This window comes from Lepidochelys kempii, chromosome 1 (genome assembly GCF_965140265.1).
Source record: "Lepidochelys kempii isolate rLepKem1 chromosome 1, rLepKem1.hap2, whole genome shotgun sequence".
Lineage (NCBI taxonomy): Eukaryota > Metazoa > Chordata > Testudines > Cheloniidae > Lepidochelys > Lepidochelys kempii.
Genome location: NC_133256.1, coordinates 49,389,486 through 49,413,268, shown reverse-complemented (window position 1 = coordinate 49,413,268; position 23,783 = coordinate 49,389,486). Strand labels below are relative to the sequence as shown.

At 45.0% G+C, this 23,783-nt stretch overlaps 1 protein-coding gene across 6 annotated transcripts in view; it reads right to left on the bottom strand.

Moving 5' to 3' along the window:
- NBEA (neurobeachin) overlaps nt 1–23,783 on the bottom strand; it is an 848,387-nt gene that overhangs the window by 657,392 nt on the left and 167,212 nt on the right. For all 6 annotated transcript variants that reach the window (XM_073341812.1, XM_073341823.1, XM_073341834.1 and 3 more), the window contains exon 6: nt 6,698–6,824. In XM_073341812.1, coding sequence (XP_073197913.1) covers nt 6,698–6,824 — 127 coding nt within the window. The remainder of the gene's footprint in view (nt 1–6,697; nt 6,825–23,783) is intronic.

The following is a 23,783-nucleotide window of genomic DNA, read 5'->3' as shown; positions in this document are numbered from 1 at the left end:
CAAAGCAAACTTTATACAACATTACAGTGAAGATGTGTAACAAATGCCTAGAAGTTTGAGTTTGTACAAATGTTTGTGCTGTATTGGTCACATGCATGTGTAGGTAGGAGATTTCTGCATGTTGTCTTTGCCTTCTGGTATAGGATGGTGTGGGAAGAAACCATCATTTGTGGGTGTAGAAGTTAAGGAGGGCTCCCTGCATTCACTGTTTTCAACATCCTGGGTGGTGGTGGTGGAGGGATGAAAGTGCCTCGTTTGAACTTTAGAAACAGTACTGCTGCTCCCAGTACGCGTTATTCTCCATGGGCTGCAGGACATGGTAGGGCTTTGGTTGAGATGCTGAGCCAGAACATTGCACCAAAATGCTCTCCATCAAGACTAATTTTTTATATCAGGTCCAGGAGCTGTTTTTGCCCATCCCTGTCTTTCTCAGTGGTTTCCCTTGTCAATTCTGTCTTCTCTCTCAGCAAGGACAATTTCTCAGTCCTTCTGTCTCTCTGCAAGGAGAACATCCCTCTACTATTCCGTTTTCTTAGCCCTTTTCTGGGATGCTGACAAGTTTTGGTCTTTTTTTTCATGCCCCAGAGACTTTCCATGCATTTTGCAATTGGTGACAGTCCTGTCCTTGGGTGCCATGCACCATCAGGCACAGGAGCTGGGGAAGCTGAGAAACCAAAGTAGTATTTATTGTAGTATTTCAAGTCTCTAGGCTTCAATAATAAACTGTTGCTTTTGTCTCAGTTTTGGAATACCATTTTCACAGTCTCTTCCTAGTCTGGGGAGAACTTGCACATTGTAAGACATTTGCCATCTTACTTGTCTTTTGTATAATAACCCTAATACTATGTTGTTGTAGAGATTGGCTAGGTGTGCAGCATGCTTTGGGGGATTAGATCTGGTGTTTTATGTTCGGCTAGCAGGCTGAGTGGACAAACAACAGCATTTGAGGTTTGCATAAGCTGGGTGGTTGACTGGGAATATGCAGGGGGAAGGTTAGTAAATGCACATAGAATCATAGAATATCAGGGTTGGAAGAGACCTCAGGAGGTCATCTAGTCCAACTCCCTGCTCAAAGCAGGACTGATCGATCCCCAACTAAATCATCCCAGCCAGGGCTTTGTCAAGCCTGACCTTAAAAACTTCTAAGGAAGGAGATTCTACCACCTCCCTAGGTAACGCATTCCAGTGTTTCACCCCACTCCTAGTGAAAAAGTTTTTCCTAATATCCAACCTAAATCTCCCCCACTGCAACTTGAGACCATTACTCCTTGTTCTGTCATCTGCTACCACTGAGAACAGTCTAGAGCCATCCTCTCTGGAACCCCCTTTCAGGTAGTTGAAAGCAGCTATCAAATCCCCCCGCATTCTTCTAGTCCCCGTAGACTAAACATCCCCAGTTCCCTCAGCCTCTCCTCATAACTCATGTGTTCCAGTCCCCTAATCATTTTTGTTCCCCTCCGCTGGACTCTTTCCAATTTTTCCACATCATTCTTGTAGTGTGGGGCCCAAAACTGGACACAGTACTCAGAAGAGGCCTCACCAATGTCGAATAGAGGGGAACGATCACGTCCCTCGATCCACTGGCAATGCCCCTACTTCTACATCCCAAAATGCCATTGGCCTTCTTGGCTACAAGGGCACACTGTTGACTCGTATCCAGCTTCTTGTCCACTGTAACCCCTAGGTCCTTTTCTGCAGAACTGCTGCCGAGCCATTCGGGTCCCTAGTCTGTAGTGGTCCATTGGATTCTTCCATCCTAAGTGCAGGTCTCTGCACTTGTCCTTGTTGGACCTCATCAGATTTCTTTTGGCCCAATCCTCCAATTTGTCTAGGTCCCTCTGTAACCTATCCCTACCCTCCGGCGTATCTACCTCTCCTCCCAGTTTAGTGTCATCTGCAAACTTGCTGAGGGTGCAATCCACACCATCCTCAAGATCATTTATGAAGATATTGAACAAAACCGGCCCCAGGACCGACCCTTGGGGCACTCTGCTTGACACCGGCTGCCAACTAGACATGGAGCCATTGATCATTACCCATTGAGCCCGACAATCTAGCCAGCTTTCTATCCACCTTATAGTCCATTCATTCAGCCCACACTTCTTTAACTTGCTCGCAAGAATACTGTGAGAGACCGTGTCAAAAGCTTTGCTAAAGTCAAGGAACAACACGTCCACTGCTTTCCCCTCATCCACAGAGCCAGTTTTCTCGTCATAGAAGACAAGTAGATTAGTCAGGCATGACTTTCCCTTGGTGAATCCATGTTGACTGTTCCTGATCACTTTCCTCTCCTCTAAGTGCTTCAGAATTGATTCCTTGAGGACCTGCTCCATGATTTTTCCAGGGACTGAGGTGAGGCTGACTGGCCTGTAGTTCCCAGGATCCTCCTCCTTCCCTTTTTTAAAGATGGGCACTACATTAGCCTTTTTCCAGTCATCCGGGACCTCCCCCGATCACCATGAGTTTTCAAAGATAATGGCCAATGGCTCTGCAATCACACCCGCCAACTCCTTTAGCACTCTTGGGTGCAACGCATCCGGCCCCATGGACTTGTACGTCCAGTTTTTCTAAATAGCCCCGAACCACTTCTTTCTCCACAGAGGGCTGGTCACCTCCTCCCCATGCTGTGCTGCCCAGTGCAGTAGTCTGGGAGCTGACCTTGTTCGTGAAGACAGAGGCGAAAAAAGCATTGAGTACATTAGCTTTTTCCACATCCTCTGTCACTAGGTTGCCTCCCTCATTCAGTAAGGGGCCCACACTTTCCTGGACTTTCTTCTTGTTGCTAACATACCTGAAGAAACCCTTCTTGTTACTCTTAACATCTCTTGCTAGCTGCAACTCCAGGTGTGATTTGGCCTTCCTGATTTCACTCCTGCGTCCCCGAGCAGTATTTTTATACTCTTCCCTGGTCATTTGTCCAATCTTCCACTTCTTGTAAGCTCCTTTTTTGTGTTTAAGATCAGCAAGAATTTCACTGTTAGCTGGGGGAACTGAAAATATCAAGGAATAATCCCCTTCAGATCTTAAACTCCCAGGCACAGATACCAATTTTTAGAACACAACATGGTGGGGAGGGAGGGCTGGAAGTTGACCAGGTTTGGAAAGGCTCTTAACTCTTGGTGGTGCCCACTGGACAACAAGAACAAAATATTTTTTAAGTTACCCATACAGTTTTATTGTAATATAGACCAGAATACTTACTGTGAGAGGTCTCCTTCCCAGCACTATCATGCTGAGTATACACCTGGGTTTGGGGAATTGTTTGTTTCAATGGGTTTGCCTTAGGTTTTCATGTGGGGAAAAGATCCTGGCTTCCACAGGAAATCTGGTCAGGGTAGGAGACTGTGTTCTCTTTGATGCCTTCAGTGCTCTCCGTGACATACCAGGTGGTTGCCTTCCTGGAAAAAAATTGATCCTCAAAGTAGATGTGAGTACTTGGAGCACTGCAAGAGGTCCTGTTTCTGTTCTTTGTGTGGGTTTTCCCTATAATTCTGCAGGTGGACATTCCCTGTGTTGCAGCAGTGAGAAGTCCGAAGAGTGACCCCTCTTAGTTCTTTGTTTTGATATACACTAGTATATCTTCACATTATGGTATCTGTTGTTAAGACAGGACTGAATGGTCTTCTCTCCCCAGATCACAAGAAAAATCCCTGACTCTGTGCATGGCTCCATGCTCATGTAATGCTCCAGAAGTGTCTCATCACAAGTGGGGTGTTCCTGACTAGCGGTGAAATTTAGTCAACATGACCACAGAGAAATAGAGGGGACACAGGCAAACACACTAAGGTCCTAGTGTAAAGCAATGTAGTATGGGATGGCAGTGGGAGGACTGAAAAATTAATCTGATACATAGATGCATCCACACAATTGAATTTAACCTACTTTCAAAGTAGATTATCCAATTTGCACTAATTGGCCACCTAATTTGGAAGGTTTCAGAGTAACAGCCGTGTTAGTCTGTATTCGCAAAAAGAAAATGAGTACTTGTGGCACCTTAGAGACTAACCAATTTATTTGAGCATGAGCTTTCGTGAGCTACAGCTCACTTCATCAGATGCATACCGTGGAAACTGCAGAAGACATTATATACACACAGAGACCATGAAACAATACCTCCTCCCACCCCACTGTCCTGCTGGTAATAGCTTATCTAAAGTGATCATCAAGTTGGGCCATTTCCTGCACAAATCCAGGTTCTCTCACTCCCTCACCCCCCTCCAAAAACCACACACACAAACTCACTCTCCTGCTGGTAATAGCAGGAGAGTGAGTTTGTGTGTGTATGGGGGTGGGGGGGTAAGAAAACCTGGATTTGTGCAGGAAATGGCCCACCTTGATTATCATACACATTGTGAAGAAAGTGGTCACTTTGGATGGGCTATTGCCAGCAGGAGAGTGAGTTTGTGTGGGGTGGGGCAGAGGGTGAGAAAACCTGGATTTGTGCTGGAAATGGCCCAACTTGATGATCACTTTAGATAAGCTATTACCAGCAGGACAGTGGGGTGGGAGAAGGTATTGTTTCATGGTCTCTGTGTGTATATATAATGTCTTCTGCAGTTTCCACGGTATGCATCCGATGAAGTGAGCTGTAGCTCACGAAAGCTCATGCTCAAATAAATTGGTTAGTCTCTAAGGTGCCACAAGTACTCCGTTTCTTTTTGATAATTTGGAAGAAACTTGTGTCATGTGTATGCAGGGCATTTTAATTTAAAAAAAGAATGAAACACCCGACCCAACCATTTGTGTATGAGCCCTAAATTTTAATGAAAGTTATGGTCTTGATGAAGATATTACTGGGTTAGTTTCTATGGCCTATGTTATGCATGAGGTCAGAATAGATTACCACAGATTTTCTGGCCTTAAAATCTATGTAATTACAATTTGCAAGGCATGGAATACCACAGAGTCTGATTACTGCTAATAGATCCAGCAGGAATCCATTAGGGCCTACCAGTTTGTGTACACACTTCAGAGTAACAGGCTAGACAAATGAGCTACTCACACAGGGAAAAAATCTGACAAAGATTTACTCCTTGCCCCTTTTGGATAATAAATACACAGTAATAGAAGGAATGAGTTTGCCAGTACACATGTTAATGAGCAAACAAAGATTTTACAAAGCAAAGAATATACCAATGCTACATATACCATTGGAAGAAACAGTAAACTTGTTTGTGTTTTGCCTAACAGACATATAAAGCTGTTGTGCAAACTGACAACTGGATAACCAGTCCAAATGAGAATGAATGTTAAAAAACTGGAAGCCAACAGAATCACTATCCCCATAGAAGCATCAGGATTACATATTGTGGAAATGAACAGTGGAAGGTGCTAGAGAAATGTTCATGTTACCAGGAAGAGACATCACAAATCCCTACTGATACAGGAGAAAGGTGAAAGCTTGTTTCTCCATGGAACAGATAAGGCAACAAAAATCTGCATCACTGCCAGTAGACTCATTACAGGCACTAACATCACCAAAGTCACCGAGCACAAAATAAATTCAGTAAATAAATTTCAGTATTTTTATTCAGAAATTAAATGACCTAGGCAATAAAACATATTTGTTAGTTATAGTAAAATGCTGACAAATTCAAAACAAAAAGCTGGGGTCCAGAGCAACAAAGAAACAGGACAAAATTGCAAAGTATTACTACTGGACAGGGGCAGCTAATTATTTTCCCCAGCATCTTTCCATAGGTCAACTTTCCAAAAATGTACTGTATGAAAGCCGGATCATGAGATCAGGCCTCTGGAGATGCAGATGACCAAGTGTGTCACAATTTTGCAAGAGTTACCAAGAACTTGCTAAATGGAGGGTAGAGGTTTTTGAAAATCCAACCACATTTAAAATATTCCTTAAAAAACAGATTAAGCATTTGCCCATCACCAAACAAAATTTCCTTATTATAACAGCTCAAGCAGTATTTAAATATGTAGCAAACCTCAATTCCACAGATTGCAAGTGAGATTAAACTTAATCCATACTGCACATCACTATGTATTGCATAGTACTAATTTAACTTTCAGGAACCTTAGAAACGTATACATCAGCCACTGAGTTTCATTTCATTACTCAACATAATTTTCCATTACAAAATTGGGAGAGGCAACTGTCAGTATGGTTAGCTGGATATTTTACTTCAGCTCTCATCAATGTACAGTTTGATACATTCTTTGAAAACAAAGGGCCAAATTTTTAGAAGAATGTTGAAGCTTACTGAACAGAAACATATATAGCTTTTAAAAACAAAAGTAAATCAGTTCATCGGGATAATAAAAATACCCTGGCAATCCTTCTTTGACTGAAACTCTGTTTCAACAGTATTTAAGCACTGGGGCAGGGACTGTCTTTTCATTCTGTGTTTGTACAGCACCTAGCACAATGGAGTCCTGGTCCATGACTAGGGTGCCTACGCGCCATGACAAACAAAATAAACAAATAAAAAGAGTTGGCCCTATATATAGGTATGTATTTCTTCATAAACCACTACTATATACCTCCCATGGTTTCTTGTGCTGATGCCCTGTTCTAACCTTGACATATAATTCATATGACAGAGTCATAGAAACTAATTATAAATAAGAAGTGAGAAATGATCACTTTTACTGTGACACCAAGGGAGTCTATTTCCTCATGGAGGTATTTGATCCCACTTCCATAATCATTCTTCATTGTGAACACTATTTTGCTTACCTTGCGTGGCTGAAAATCATACTTCACACAATGCTGAAAACCTTTTCCTTTTGATTTCAACGATGTAACTATTAAGCAGTTGCCAACGAAATGAGCAGAGTACCCAACTCCTTTGCTAGTGCGAAAACTGAAAAGAAAGAATAATTAAGGACAAAGTAGTATAAAACGCTCTGGGTCAAAGGGAATTTTGGGCACAACCCCCAGTAAATCTTTACAAGCAATACAACTTTTGAAGCACAGATCAAAATATTTTCCTTTCTTTTAGATTATTAGCTGATGTATCAGGGAAATAGATTAAATAGATCTACACACATTAATCTAGGTATTTAGACAATATTAAAGCTCAGTTCTCTCAAAAACAGCAGTTACTCATATAAAACTCCTGGGAAGTACAAAATATCATCTCCACTTTACAGAGAGAAATGTTGCACTAAAACATTAAGGGCCAGATTTTTTAAAGAATGTAGGCACCTAAAAATGAAGATAGACGCCTAAAGGTAATTTCAAAAGAACCTAGGCAGCTAACTTCCATTTTAGGAGTCAGGGACCTTAGTGCTTTGAAAATCTCATTAGGTGCCTAAATTCCTCTAAAAATATGTCCCTAAGTAACCACTAGGAACTGAACCCAAATATCCTGAGTCCCTGTTCAATGCCACAATCACAAGATCATTCTTCCTCTTTGTTACATATTATGTATCATATCATATGATCAATTGTAGGTCAATCAATTGTAGGTCAACAATTAAAGCCTAAAATTAGGCTCCTAATCCATATTCAGACACCTAAACAGAAGTGACCTGATTTTCAAAAGTGATGAGCATCTACTAACCCCTCAATGCGCTATGTCCTCCCAATTATCTCCTGCCAGTTCTGATTACTCTGACTCCCTGTATCATCCTGTCCCCTACACATTTCATCTAATTTCTTTTCCCCTATGCTTTCTAATACATGACAATTACCCTCTCCTAAAAAAGCCTCTTTTACCCCCATCTGCCACTGCATCTACTATCCCTTTTCCTCCTCCCCTTTAAATCCAGGTGCTTTGACAATGGTATTTTTTCCTTTGCCTTGACTTCTTCTCCCCCCGCCACTTAGATCCTCACCATAGTCCTTTGTAGACTTACCATAAGGATACAAATCACAGTGCTTTTTAGTCATTTCTATCTTCATCTTACATTTACGCCTGTGCTTTCAAATGTCGTTTGCTCCCTCCTTGGGCTTTCTCGTTTTTGTATTCAGCTGATTTTTCTATCTTCCACAACTTCATCAGGAGCTCTTCCTTCTTTTGCTCTTGCCCGCTTTTCATCAGTGTCCCAATGGATATTGTCCTTGGTCTTCTCTTCTCCTTCTACAACTTATTCCTTGGGAATCTCAACTGCCCAATCCCACATATGCACCTCTGTCAACTACCAACTAAAGACTTAACTCAGTGAAAACCTATTTCCTCTCATCCAAACTCTCTCTTCTGTCTCTTCTCTCTATCATCATCAATAGCTCAATTATCCTGTCACACATCAAGGCTCACAACTTACGTGTCATATTCCAAGACAAAAAAATATGTTAAAATGCAGTTAAGGTTGAGACTACATATCAGTAACTTAAAAGGGAAAATACATTACAGGGATTAATTATCCCAAATGCAAGCATTAAAACCCAAAGAAATTCATTGTTCAGGTTATGCTTTAAAAGAAATCCAAACATGTTAAGGTATGGAAATACACAGTTCAGGCAACCAAACAACCTTAACTCTTCCTGGTAGCAATGCCATGACAGCAATACAATTATGAAAACACATTAGTGTTTATGGTCCCAGATTGCATTAAACTGATTTTTAAAAGACATTTTTCAGATATTTTAACCCCATCATAGTGTTCACTATAGGACAGAGTCAAAGTTGTTTGCTTGCCTTCTACTGTGCACAAATATGTCCAGTCTTCCTCATATGGCTGACTAGTTACAACTAATAAAATTGTTGCATGCAAAATATTTCCTGACCTGAGCTTAACTGTATTATAACAATTAGATAGTCATTAATAAATTAGCTAATTACAACCTACTTTAATCAAATATAGCCTAAGCACAAAATTTCAATTAACGTTAACTCTGTGGAAAGTTTGAAGAGCCTATGTTAGTCTGTTAAGACAATCTGGGATGATAAAAAGACACTCAGATTCTAAATTTCTTAAAGGATGCAGTTTTTAATTAGTTTTTAACAAACTAACAGCTCTGCTTTTCAATTCTTAGAAAATCCATTCTGTACTCAAAGAGTAGGTGTTCTAAGTTTAGGGAGGATATGTTACATTGTCCATGCATAATAAAGATGATGAATCCCTGCTTTAAGCACAAAAGAACACTCAACCTTTACTATAGAGTCACAACCAACCCCTACACAATTACAATTCATTATCTCCCCCTTATATATTCATAGATTATTAAGGCCAGAAGAGACCATTGTGATCATCTGATTTTAGTCTGATCCCCTGCATAACAAAGGGTATAGGATTTCCCTGTAATAATTTCTGCTTCATGTGAAAATCACCTCTTTTAGAAAAAATCCAGTCTTGATTTAAAAATGTCCAGTGACAGTGAATTTAGCACAACCCTTAGTAAATTGTTCCAATGATTAATTCTCTCCACTATTAAAATGTGCACCTTATTTCTAGTCTGAATTTGTCTAGCTTCTATTTTTTACTGGTAGACTGGTTGGCTGCTTTAAGCCTAATGCATCTTTTACAAAGGACAGGACTTTGTGTTGTTCTGAGTTTCCTCCACTGAGCTGGCAAGTTCAGATTCTGATAGGGTGATCTCTTCCACACAGAATGTGCTTGACTATGCTCAGTTTGGGCATTCAAATTTTTGTGAGATTGCACTCCACGCTAGCTCATAAATGTGGGGTCTTTACTTAGGCAGCAGGAAGAAAGAAATCTCCACTCCATTCAGAGCCCTCCCCTTGGGTTGGGAGAGGGGGAAGCATCACCTGAGCTGGTGAACTGCCCAGAGAGGCTCAGATAAGCCATTGGCCCCTGGACACTTTGCTGGTGAAGGTATATATGCCCTGACCCCTCCTGTAGTATACTGTGGTACGGTCTCTTGAAAATTCATCATGCATAATCACCGGAAGGCCTCCCCACATAAGGGGTCCCTCATATGATGCAAGCATACTTAGAGGTCTGCAATGTATGCTCAGAGTAGATAGAGCCACCTTGCTATGCATCTATTAAATAGGGTTGCAGTTTAAAAAGACAGTTACCTTTTCTGTAATTGGTGTTCTTCGAGATGTGTTGCTCATGTCCATTCCATATTAGGCATGTGCGCTCACCATACGCACCGGTGCTGTAAGTTTTTCCTTTAGCAGTATCCGTAGGGGACTGGCTCTGGTGCCCTCTGGAGCAGCGCCTACATGGCACGATATAAGGGGTGCAGCCAGCTCCCTGCACCCTCAGTTCCTTCTTGCCAGAAACTCCAACAGTGGCAAAGGAGAGTGGGTTGTGAAACGGACATTAACACCTCATCTCAAAGAACACCAGTTATGGAAAAGGTAACTGTCTTTTCTTTTTCGAGTGCTTGCTCATGTCCATTCCCTGTTAGGTGACTCCAAAGCAGTACCCCTGGAGGTGGATAGGAGTTCACGGATGTGTAGATTGCAACACAGCTTTGCTGAACCCAGTGTCGTCCCTGGCCTGCTGAGTGATGGCATAATGAACGTTAAACATGTGGACAGAGGACCACGTCGAAGCTCTACAGATGTCCGGAATAGGGATTTGCGCCAGAAAGGCCGCCAAAGACCCCTGCGCTCTTGTCAAATGGGCTCTGATGATCAGCGGCGGCAGAACCCCAGCCAGGTTGTAGCAGGTCCTTATGCACAAAGTAATCCAATTGGAAATCCTCTGCGAGGACACCGGATGACCCTTCATCCTATCCACTGTAGCGATGAAGAGTTGAGTTGATTTATGGAAAGTCTTGTTACATTCTAAGTAAAAAGCCAAGGCCCTCCGGACGTCCAGGGCATGAAGACTGCTTTATTTAATCATCTTGTGTGCTTTGGTACAGAACCCTGGGAGGATGATGTCCTGGTTCATATGGAAGGTGGAGACCACCTTTGCCAGGAAGGCCAGGTGGGGCTGCAACTGAACCTTATCTTTGTAGAAGACTGCGTACGGCATTTCTGAGATCAAGGCTTTAATTTCTGAGACCCATCTCACCAATGTCACTGCCGCCAGGAAGGCAACCTTCCATGACAAATGGGAAAGGGAGCAGGAACCCAGTGGTTCAAAGGGTGGGTCAGTGAGCCTGAGAGGACCAAGTTAAGATCCCACTTCGGGACATGAGCCCACAACTGCGGGAAGAGTTTCTCCAGCCCTCTCAAGAATCTGACCATCATGTCATGGGAGAATACCATCTGTCCTTGGATCGGCGGGTGAAAAGCGGAAATGGCCGCAAGACACACTTTAATGGAAGAATGCGTCAGGCCATGGTTCCTCAAATGGAGCAGGTAGTGCAGGACAGCCTGTATGGAGGAACATGAGGGAGAGACATCCCATTCGGAAACCCAGCGGGAAAACCTTGTCCACTTGGCTAGATAAGTAAGTCTAGTTGAGGGCTTCCTACTTTCCAGGAGGACCTGTTGGACTCCTTCCGAATAGGTCTGCTCCTCCGGGTTCAGCCACACAGCATCCATGCCGAGAGGTAGAGGAACCCGAGGTTGGGGTGTAGGAGCTGACTGTGGTCCTGCGACCGCAGCTCTGGTGGGTTGGGCAGGGAGGGGCTGCTGACAGGCTCATGAGCATGTCGAATCAATACTGGCGAGGCCACGCCAGGCCAATCATGATAACCTGTGCCTCATCTCTCTTGATCTTTGCCAGGGGCCTGCTGATGAGTGGAATCAGAGGGAATGCGTACATCAGGTTCCCTGACCACAACAGGAGGAAGGCATCGGAGAGGGAGTCCTTGCTCAGACCCTGTTGAGAACAAAACCAGTGGCATTTTCTGTTCACTACCAGACAGAACAGGTCCACTTGGGGAGTCCCCCACCTTTGGAAGATCAGGCAGGATACCTCTGGATGGAGCGACCACTCATGGTGAAAGTAGAAGTCCCTGCTGAGCTGGTCTGCCAGCATATTCCTGACACCGGGAAGATGACAAGCTTCCAGGTAGATTTTGTGACTGATGCAGAAGTCCCACAGGCGAAGCGCCTCCTGACAGAAAGCCAACAAGCACGCTCCCCCTTACCTGTTGATGTAAAAACATCGAGGCTGTGTTGTCGATCAGGACTCATATCACCTTGCCCAACAGGTGGGGCAAGACTACTTCGCGCGCCAGCTGGACTTCTCAGAGTTCTTTGATGTTTATGTGTAACCACACCTTCTCCGGGGACCACATCCCATGTGTGGAGGTAGCAGAGATGTGCCCCCCAGCCAAGGTCCAAGGCGTCCGACACCAACTTGAAGTGTGGAGGGTTGTTGAACGGAACTCCTTCCAGGACTGCCCTGTGGTCAGTCCACCATATCAACGAAGTAAATATCGCCTGGGAAATGATAACAATCTTCTCGAGACTGGGAATAGACTGACACCAGTCATTGTTGCAGGGGCCGCATCCAGAGCCTGGCATGGCAGACCACACAAGTGCACACTGCCATGTGGCCTAAAAGGTTCAAACAGACCCTGGCTGTAGTCAGAGGGAATGTGGAGACTTACGCGATGAGGTTCAATGTGTGGAACCTTTTCAGGGGCAGGAACGCTCTGGCACAGGTAGAGTCAAGGATCGCTCCACTGAACTCTATCCTCTGCACTGGCACCAACGTTGACTTTTTGTTATTCACCAGTAGGCCCAGAAAGCAGCATGTGGCTTGAAGCACCACAATGTTCCTTTGGTCTTGAGACCTGGAGCCGCCCTTGATGAGCCAGTCATCGAGGTACAGGTAGATCTGGATACCACAACACCTGGGGTAAGCAGCAACAACCAACATGCACTCGGTAAACACCATCGGTGCTGTCACCAGACTGAACGGGAGGACCGTAAACTGGTAGTGCTGAGGCCCCACCATAAACCAAAGGAAGTGTCTGTGCCCTTAAAAGATCGCTAAGTGGAAATACGCATCCTTCAAGTCGAGGGTGGCATACCAGTCCCCCGGATCCAGGGAGGGGATAACAGAAATCAGAGACACCATGCGGAACTTTAGCTTCTGTAGGTACTTGCAGACCACCCTCAGCCTTTGGGATTAAAAAATACCGGGAATAGAACCTCTTGTTCTGGTACTCGAGAGGAACTTCTTCCACCACACCCAGCTGTAGTAACCCTTTACCTCCTACATGAGGACACTCTTGTGAGAGGGGTCCCTGAAGAGGGACAGGGAATGTGGGTGGAAAGAGAGGGCGGGGGAGAGAAAGGAACTGAAGGGTAGGACCCAGTGGTCCAAAGTTATAGTGGTCCACACTGGGAGGAAAGGGGAAAGGCAGTTGGAGAACACTGGGAAAGATCAATCCGGGGTATAGTCTGGTAGGTCGCCCTCGGGCGCACCCTCAAAATGACCATTTGCCCCCCTGCTTATTATGGGTTGAGCCTGACTGGGTAGAGGATGGAGGCAGGTGGTTCGGGTGGCACTTGCAACTCTTGGCTTGTTTACAGGGCTGGTCCTGCCAAGGCTGGCTCCCCTGGCCCTCAGGCTGCTGCAGTTTGAACCGCTTACATGCTGCAATGTAGAGACCCAGGGTTTTCAGGGTGGTGCGGGAGTCCTTGAGGCCATGCAACTTGCTGTCTGTTTGCTCCACAAATAGGGCCCTGCCGTCAAAGGGCAGGTCCTGCAATGACTGCTGGGACTCAGTGGACAACCCAGAAAGGAGCAACCAAGAGACTTGCCGCATGGAGATAGCGGAAGCATCTCCATGCGGAAGCATGGTGCGGGCAGCAGCATCAGCAGCATCTGACGCCACCTGGAGGGCCACCTGGGCTGCAGTCGTGCCTTCATCAAGGATCACTCAGAACTCCTTCTTAGAAGCCTCAGGGAGCGATCCTTCGAATGTGGCCATGGCTTGCCACATATTAAAATCATATCAGCCAAGGAGGGCTTGGTGGTTGGCCACTCTCAGCTGAGGACTGGAAGACTAATCAACCTTATGTCCAAAGAGATCCAGCCTCCTCGATCTTTATTTTTGGGGCTTGTCCTTGCCTCTCCTTGTGGTTAAGCACCTCAACCACAAGGGAATTAGGGGCTGGGTGGGAGTATAGGTATTCATGTGCGGATGTGATTGCAGAGCCATTGCCCATTATCTTTGAAAACTCATGGTGATCGGGGGAGGTCCTGGATGACTGGAAAAATGCTAATGTAGTGCCCATCATTAAAAAAGGGAAGGAGGAGGATCCGAGGAACTACAGGCCAGTCAGCCTCACCTCAGTCCCTAGAAAAATCATGGAGCAGGTCCTCAAGGAATCAATTTTGAAGCACTTCAAGGAAAAGAAAGTGATCAGGAACAGTCAGCATGGATTCACTAAGGGCAAGTAATGCCTGACTAACCTAATTGCCTCCGATAATGAGATAACTGGCTCTGTGGCTGAGTGGAAAATAGTGGACATGTTATTCCTTGACTTTAGCAAAGCTTTTGATATGGTCTCCCACAGTATTCTTGCCAGCAAGTTAAAGAAGTATGGGCTGAATGAATGGACTATAATGTACAGAAAGCTGGCTAGATCATTGGGCTCAATGGGTAATGATCAATGGCTCCATGTTTAGTTGGCAGCCGGTGTTAAGCAGAGTGCCCCAAGGGTTGGTCCTGGGGCCGGTTTTGTTCAATATCTTCATTAATGATCTGGAGGATGGTGTGGATTGCACCCTCAGCAAGTTTGCAGATGACACTAAACTGGGAGGAGTAGTAGATACGCTGGAGGGTAGGGATAGGATACGGAGGGACCTAGACAAATTGGAGGATTGGGCCAAAAGAAATCTGATGAGGTTCAATGAGGATGACTGCAGAGTCCTGCACTTAGGACGGAAAAATCCCATGCACTGCAACAGACTAGGGACCGAGTGGCTAGGCAGCAGTTCTGCAGAAAAGGACCTCGGGTTAAGGTGGATGAGAAGCTAGATATGAGTCAACAGTGTGCCTTCGTTGCCAAGAAGGCTAACGGCATTTTGGGCTGCATAAGTAGAAGCATTGCCAGCAGATCAAGGGACGTGATCATTCCCCTCTATTCGGCACTGATGAGGCGTCATCTGGAGTACTGTCCAGTTTTGGGCCCCACACTACAAAAAGGATATGGAAAAATTGGAAAGAGTCCAGTGGAGGGCAACAAAAATTATTAGCGAGCTGGAGCACATGACTTATGAGGAGAGGCTGAAGAAACTGGGGTTATTTAGTCTGCAGAAGAGAAGAATGAGGTGGGATTTGATAGCTGCTTTCAACTACCTGAAAGGGGGTTCCAGAGAGGATGGCTCTAGACTGTTCTCAGTGGTAGCAGATGACAGAACAAGGAGTAGTAGTCTCAAGTTGCAGTGGGGGAGATTTAGGTTGGATATTAGGAAAAACTTTTTCAGTAGGAGGGTGGTGAAGCTCTAGAATGGATTACCTAGGGAGGCGGTGGAATCTTCTTCCTTAGAGGTTTTTAAGATCAGGCTTGACAAAGCCCTGGCTGAGATGATTTAGTTGGGGATTGGTCCTGCTTTGAGCAGGGGGCTGGACTGGATGACCTCCTGAGGTCCCTTCCAACCCTCATATTCTATGATTCATGCCCTTTGCTTGGCACGAAGAACTTGCATTTGGCCCTGTTAGAGATAGGGGAAAGGGAAGAGGGAGTCTGCCACAGGGCATCAGTGATTTTGCAAACCCCTTCATGAAGGGGTAGAGCCACCCTGGCAGGAGCCGAGGACATCCAACAGAGTCTGAGGGCTCTTACAATTCCTCTGACTGACCCCCTAGGTTAGAAGCAACCCTCTTCAAAAGTTCCTAGTACACTTTAGCGTCATCCCTAGGAACTGGGTGAGGGGGGCCCATGATAGCCTCATCCAGCATTGATGAGGATGATGCCGGTGCTGCAGGTAACCTCCACATCTATCGGTGGTTCCAGCAGCTTGCTCCCCTGGGTCCTTCTGGACCTGTGGGGACTTACCCCCCTGAAGTCTCGAGCACCGGCGTGGGATGGGATACCGAGGCCACTGGCCTCTCTGAGGCTCCCAGTATTGATCGGGCAGCCTGGGAAGGTTGGGTGAATCCTCAAGGGTTCCACGGATACCATGGCACTGGACAGTGCACTTAGGGTCATGGGATTCAGTGCCGATAATGGAGTCAACACTGCCAATACCAGGGTTTGCCCTGCAGTCAGGGTACCTTGCTCTGAGCCCGGGATACCAGCAGAGTGGTCAGTATCGGGAGACCAGGATCACGCTGAGTAGTGGCTCTTGTCCAATCGGTGCCGGCTGCTGTGTCCCGAAGCCGAGCTGTCCAAGTGAGACTTACTTGGTCAGGTTCCTGGAGACCAACGGCGCTCAGTGGATCTGTGGCAGAGACCCAGCGATCCACGCCTCATGCTACTTGACCAGTACTGGGATGTCGAATGGACTGGGATCCACTATGGGCCAGTTGCTGGGAGGATTATCCTAAGTAGGGCAACCTCCTTCTTGGAGACAGGCGAGGACAGCCCAGCAATCAGCGGTCGCTGGTGTCCAATCAAGTCCCGGGATCAGTACCAGGCCCTTGGAGACAGTCGGGGCCAGTCCCGGAGTTCTTGCTAGGTGTCGCATGCCTCAGAGGGTCTTCACCAATCTACCAGTGAGATACACCTTGAGTCCCTCTATTGGTGCCCCCGGTGTGGGAACCAAAGAGGGCTCCACTCAGCATGCCTCTCCAGTCCTGAGGCGTGACAACTGTGGGCAGGTGAACGCTGGCGGGACATCCCTCTCGATGGGGATCAGTACCACTAAGGCAGGGACACACACAAAGGTCCCAACTTGGGTTTTCCCCAAGACAGGGGTATTGCAGGAGCAGTGTGGATGGCACTGGGACCGTCAGGATCTCTTGAGCCACTCGAAATTGGGCATCAACGGCACCTGAAGCTGGCTAGGGCCTGCACTGCTATCTGGGGTCACAGGTGAAGCATGGGATGGGATGGACCACTCGAATTGAGCTGGAGTCCAAGTTCCCACTGGGGATGTTGAGCTGCCCGGCATGGGTCATGGTTAACTCTCAGCCCTCTCCTTTCCCCTATGGGAAGTAGGAGATCTTCCCCTCTCAGTCTTTTTTGGCTTCTTCACCGGAGCCATGGAGGAGGACTGATGCCAGCTCATGGTTGGTGCTGGTGGAGCACTGTGCACCGAGACCACGGTGCTCGGTGCAGAGTGGGACCACTGTTCCAGTGCCAGAGTGAGTGCTGACTCCATCAGGAGTGCTTTCAGATGGATATCATGCTCCTTCTTCATCCTAGGTTTGAAGGACTTGCAGATATAGCACTTGTCACTTATGCGCCCTTTGCCCAAGCACCTTAGGCAGCTGATATGTGGATCACTGATGGACATAGCCATTTGCAGCGATCACAGGGCTTAAAGCCTGGGGACCAGGGCATGCCCCATCCCCTGGCTGAGTCCTGTTCGGGACTAATGAAGAGTTGACAACTACTAATAAGGATAACTAAGAACTACTAACTATATGCAAATATATTACAGATTTTCAAAGTTTGCAAGAACTGAGAATGAAACAACAACGTTAGCCAAAGCAGCAGACACTCCAGGGCCATCACTGGCGGCAAGGAAGAACTGAGGGTGGGGGGCACCGGTGGTGCCCCTTATACTGCGCCATGGGGGCACCACTCCAGAGGGCTCCAGAGCTGGTCCCCTACGGATACTGCGAAGGGAAAAACTTCCGGCACCAGTGCATATGGCAAGCACACACATATCTAATATGGAATGGACATGAGCAAGCACTCAAATAACTTTCTATGCCTAGTCTGACTTGGGGCTCCTAAGGACGAAGACTGCAGCATACTCACAAGGAAGATACTCTCAGCTGCCTGGTCATGCTAGAAAACACAACATGGTGTCAGAAGTCACCACATTCTGCAAGCTGTGGCTGCTTTTGTCAGGAAAATGGTGGATTTGTAAATTCTGTAAACTGCTACACACAGAAAAGAAATGCAATCCACAGACCAGCAGGAGTCAAACACAAGGTACAGAGTACTGAAATACAGAGAGTACACAAACACAAAACCAAAAATAAAGCAATTAAACTAGAAAATAGTATTTAAAAAATCTGAACGTGGAGGGTTGCAAGCCATTCTGACCTTTATGTTTTAATTGGTAATCTTGCTGAGAATTCAAAGAGACAGGAACAAAGCTACCACTTCTGTATGAAAGCTTCAAAAGCAAATAAAAAATAGAGGATGACATAAGTAGCCATTTTACTGCACAGAGTGGGAGAAGAGGCTCTTGAAGTTTAACACACAGCCTTACAGCAGCCAACTGAAAATGCTCCCACTTTGGATGAGGTATTAACAATGCTTAGGAACTACTGTAACTCTAAGAAACACATGATGGCTAATGATACCAGTTCTGGTCTCACCCACACGTAGGAAAAGAGTAAATAGGTAAGTATGTCACAGAGCTGAGGCAAAAAACAAGAAATTGAGAGTCTGAAAATGGCATGTTCAGAGACAAAATTGAGTTCAGTGTCACTGATAAAAGGACAAAAGTAAAGGTTGAAGCAGCTCATTTTAACTTGCAAAAAGTAAGATTTGCAGAGCCTCACGAACCACAAAGAAACAAAGAGAGATCATGTGTGGGTGGCATACTGACAAGCTGATCCAGGCTCTTTCACAAAAGAGTATTCAGAGCAGCACGGTCAAGGCCTAGCCACTTTTTAGGGCAAAGCAGACACACCAAAGCTCACACAAAGAAACTGAGCACACTTTGTGGAAAGATACACCCACGCAGAGTCTGCCCAGCTTTTGGAGTAGCATATCTCAGACATGGAAAATTAAATTACTATTCATCCATGTTATCATAGCAAACTTACACAAAAGACCAAGCCACAAATCTCTGGCTGAAACAGAATGTGAACAATCTCATCTGGTAGATACAAGTATCCACACTCCACAGAATCTTAGTATTCTACACTGTATACGAGGAATGTACTTAATGTTCAACCTTAATACTGGGGCAGAAGCTAAGGCTTTACCAGTTCACCTTTTCAAAAAGATACCAGGTCTCATCCAGATAAAACTGTCTGATGCTGCACTTATAACATATGGCAGTTCCAGAATAGACTCTGAACAGGGCACTCTAACAGCAGCAGCAGACAAGAACAAGCTCAATCCTCAGTTCATTACCACTAAGGGATAGCATTCCCAGCTCACATATATGTTGTATGTATGTGAGCTGGGAATCAATGTATAGTGCAAGCTCAATGAACTAGCACAAGTATAAATAGTAGCATAACCACAGCAGCATGGGTAGCAATGGCACAGATTAGTACTTACCCCATAGAGGTTCAGGTGAGTTTGTACTCAGAATGGCTAAGCCGTGTCACCCCTGCCCATGCTACCGTGGCTACACTATGTTTATAATCGCACAAGCTCTCATTGAGTTAGCGTAAGTATGTGTACATGAGCTGGGAATACCATACCACCACTTGTAGGCAGAGAAGCTTGCATACAGCCACACCTAATACACGGAATAGGTATGCTGCACACCAAGGCACCCAGCACTGAATTGACTTTGCAATATCTAGCAGTATTCACAGGAACAAGAGAGTTCTGTGGGAAGCATCACATATATAAAACCCCATCAGTCACCCCTATCATACACAGCTGCAGAAATACACCTTTCACAGTAACACACGCAAGATGCACTCAGGCAGTTAGAAAAGGAAAGGGTCATACCCAAAGTGAACACACCCACTCCATGGATTAACGGGTTAGTGATAACTGAAGAAAAATAGCAGGATTAGGATTTGTTTGCATCCCAGAGACCTGAATAAGGCTATACTGGGCCAGTATTATTCCATCCCCACACAAGCAGATGTTCAGTGCCAACAAGCTCGTAAAAGCATATTCACTACACTAGATAAGAAAGATGGATATTGGGAAGTTACATTAGCTAAAGAGTCATCTCAATGGTTCCCTTTCAGTACACCATGGCACAGATACAAGTTTCTCCATCTACCTTTTGGAATAAGAGGCAACTAGTCAAGTATTTCAACAAAAGAACAGTGATACATATGGAGCTATTTCAGGAGTCCATATAATAGCAGATGACATGATAATAGCAGCATCAACTCAAGCAGAACATGATCAGATACTGAAGAAACTGAAGGCAAGTCTCAGAGGGCTCACAGCTCATTAAAGCAGCTTCAGGAAATACAGAAGAAATACTATGACTGGACAGCAAATCCACTATCTGTGTTCCATTACTGAGATCGGTTATGCACTGAAACAAAACAAGGATGGTAATCAGAAAGTGTTGCGGCCACAGGTCCAGAGCCATTGTCATAACACACAGAGATACCTACAGAAGAAACGTACAGATGTAAGAGAAAGCACCTAGACACCTGACTGTACCATACCAAAAACGGATACACAACAGACATCTAAATCAGAAGAATCATATGAGCAGCAATTGGTAACTGTACAAGACGACCAGAAATCAGAATAAAAACCAACATCTTCTGAGAAACAGGCTGCATCAGAAAATAAATTCACAAGAAGTGGACATTAGGTGCCCATGCCAGTGCAATACTGGGACTTGTGTGATAATTATATACAAGAACTATACAAACAGAAAAAGCCAATGGTAAAGGCTAAGATCCAACAGGGTAAGTATTAACTTCTAATCTGTATGGATGAAGATAAAGCAGCAAGCGGTCAGCAGTGCTGTAAGAGTCTCCTCATGCCTCAGGTCTGGTGCTGAGGCCATTGTTTGAGAAGTTGTTTTTTGGAAGAATTTTAAAAATTAAGAAAGGGAGATGTGGTATATTGTGATACTGTCTCTAATACTAGAAATGCATCATCACCAGAGAGCCTTTGAGTGTAAGGGGTCTCACATCATCACATAATCATAAAAATGTAGCACTAGAAGGGACTTTGATAGGCCATCTAGTCCAGGAGTTCTCAACCTTTTTTTCTTTCTTTGTCACCCCACCCGCCCCGCCAACATGCTATAAAAACTCCACAGCCCACTTGTGCCACAACTGTTTTTCTGCACAAAAAACTAGGGCCAGCATTAGGGGGATAGCAAGCAGGAAAATTATCCCATGACCCATGACACAGGGGGCCTTGCGAATATAATTTGCTCAGACTTTGGCTTCAGCCCCAGGTGGCGGGACTTGGAGCCCTGGGCTTCAGCCCCAGGTGGTGGAGCTTTGGCTTTCTGCCCTAGGCCCCTGCAGGTCTAATGACAGCCCTACTTGGCGGACCCCTGAAACCTTCTCATGGCCCCCAGACTCCTGGTTGAGAACCACTGATCTAGTCCAATCCCCTGCATTGACGCAGAACTAAGTATTATCTAGACCATCCCTGACAGGTGTTTGTCTAACCTGTTCTTAAAAATCTCCCAAAGTAATTTGTTCTAGTGTCTAACTACCCTGACAGTTAGGAGGTTGTTCCTAATGTCTAATCTAAATCTCCCTTTCTGCAATTTACTTCTTTTCCTGTCCTCAGTGGATAAGAGGAACAATTTATCATCCTGCTTTTTATAACAACCTTTTAAGTACTTAAAGACTATTATGTTTGCTCAGTCTTCTCTGCTCCAGACTGAACAAAACCATTTTTTTCAATCTTTCCTTGTATATAATGTTTTCTAGATCTTTAATATTTTTTTTGCTCTCCTCCAGACTTTCTCCAATTTGTCTACCTCTTTCCCAAAGTGTGGTGCCCACAACTGAGCACAGTACTCCATTTGAGGCCTTATCAGTGGTGAGTAGAGTTGAAGAATTATTTCCCCTGTCTTGTTTATAACACTCCTGCTAATAAATCCTAAAATGATGTTCACTTTTTCCCCCAACAGTATTACACTGTTGACTCATTTAGTTTGTGATCCACTACAACCCCCAGATCCTTTTCTGCAGTACTCCTTCCTGAGCAGCCATTTCACATTTTGTGTTTTTGCAATTGATTATTCCTTCTTAAGCATAATACTTTGCATCTGTTCTTATTGAATTTCAGGAATAAGTCCCTTACTGCTTTAAGACCAGCTTTGCAGGGGGCCTGGGACCACCTAAACTATCAGGAGGGTGCTTCCTACACCACCCCAAAGGGAGGCACTACTATCACTTAAAGTTAGATAGTGATGGACAAGAGAGGTGATTCTGAAGTATAAACCAGGCCAGAGTCCATGTTGGCAACTGCCAGGTCTTCAAGTCACTCAAAGTATGAGAAGGGCAGAATTTGAGAGCTGGTGCTGGGAGCTAGCAAAGACCCCATCCAGGCACAGCAAGACCTCCCTGGAACCTTGGTTCTTAACCAATTCTGTCTTAGTGCAAAGCAACCAGCACCATGAATGTTCAGGTATATTCTGTGGGGGGGGGAGGGAGGATGGAATTTACTCAATGTGGGGCGAATCCTCTGTAAATCTGAGACTACAGGTTGAGGTTGTGCCAAATCTTTAGACGCTGGGCTTGGCCTGTGAAAATAATTTGGCCCTAATATAAGGATGGTAAACTGGGCTGGCATCATAGGTAAATTTGGGTCATTATTGAGCAGCATATTTTGCATGGGGATATCAGACTTTCAGAACCCTAAGAGCAGGTTTTAATTAGGTGACAGGAGAGGTGGTTTGTATCAGAACAAAGGGTCAGTAAAGGAGGATTTACAAAGGGCTCCAGAGTTTAAGGACCTACAAAGTAGGGAGCCCTCTGACACCCTGACCCTCAGAATTCCAAAAAACACTTAAGGGATGACAAAGTGAGTCATAACTACTGCCAGAGTGAGGGAAGGCTGGGACTGGATTGCTCAGTCAAAGCAGTACAGGTTTGAATACTGTAGAGGCTGTTGGTGCCAAGTTTCCTCACGGAGGGGAGTTACCTTAGAAAAGAAAATTTAAGTTCATGGTGATGTTAAAAAGTGCATGTTGTTAGGTGAATTGGGATCCCATTCATTCAGGATTGGAGAAATTATATCTACGGGATAGTAGCCCAATGAATAATGCCCATGGTGGCATTCGAATACGTACAAAGCTAAGGAGGCCAGTCGGGGAAAATAATCCAGAGGTGTGTGTATATATATATTATATATATGGTAAATTCTTATTTATCCCTTCATCCTGGATCAAGTGAAAGGTCATATGAGAAGGTGATGATATATGGGCACAATACTGTTTATCTGACCCACAGACGAGTGGACAATTCCTCTTGGAAGTTCAGTTCCTGGGCCTCAGCAGTGAGGCTGCTCCGTTCAGGATAGACAGTCATGCATGCTCTGGGGGCATGGGAACAGATCAGGACAGTGAGTGTTTGGATCTGTATGCAAAGTATTATGCATTGCAGCCACAGACAGGCAGTCAATTTACTTGGAAGGACTCACAGTTGAGCCTTCATGGTGAGGTGATTCTGAGTTGATATGGCAGGAGGGGCATGCTCTGGAACCAGCTGATGCCCCTCTTACACTCCTTGACGACCAGGAAGTAGCCACTTGAAATCCTTATTGTACACCGAACAAAAACTACTTGGGATTTTGTAAGGGTTTGGCTTAATCAAAGCAAAAAAACAGATTTAGGGCTGATCCTGGACCTTTCCCCAAGTGTGATAGTAAAATACTTTACAAGGGAAGGATATGGCAAGGACCTGCTTGGCCTGCATGATGCAGGCAAAGGACCTCTGCCATTATGTTTGTACAGTGCCTACCACAATGGATACCCATTCTTGGTTGGTCTTTAAGCACTACTGTAATAAAAATGATTAATAAGAAAAATATGGGTGATTTGGCAAGTGGTTAAATTTGTTTGCGATTATATTTGGTACCTGAATTATTCAAGGGAGATGGTGAAGGAATCTTCTAGAGAATCCTCTCTAACTGAGGAGCAGATATATTTTTGAAGGAGAAAGGAAACTGTGAACTATCTGGGAACACAACTGGAGCGTGGAGGGAAGTCAGTCAAATTAATATCCAGTACCT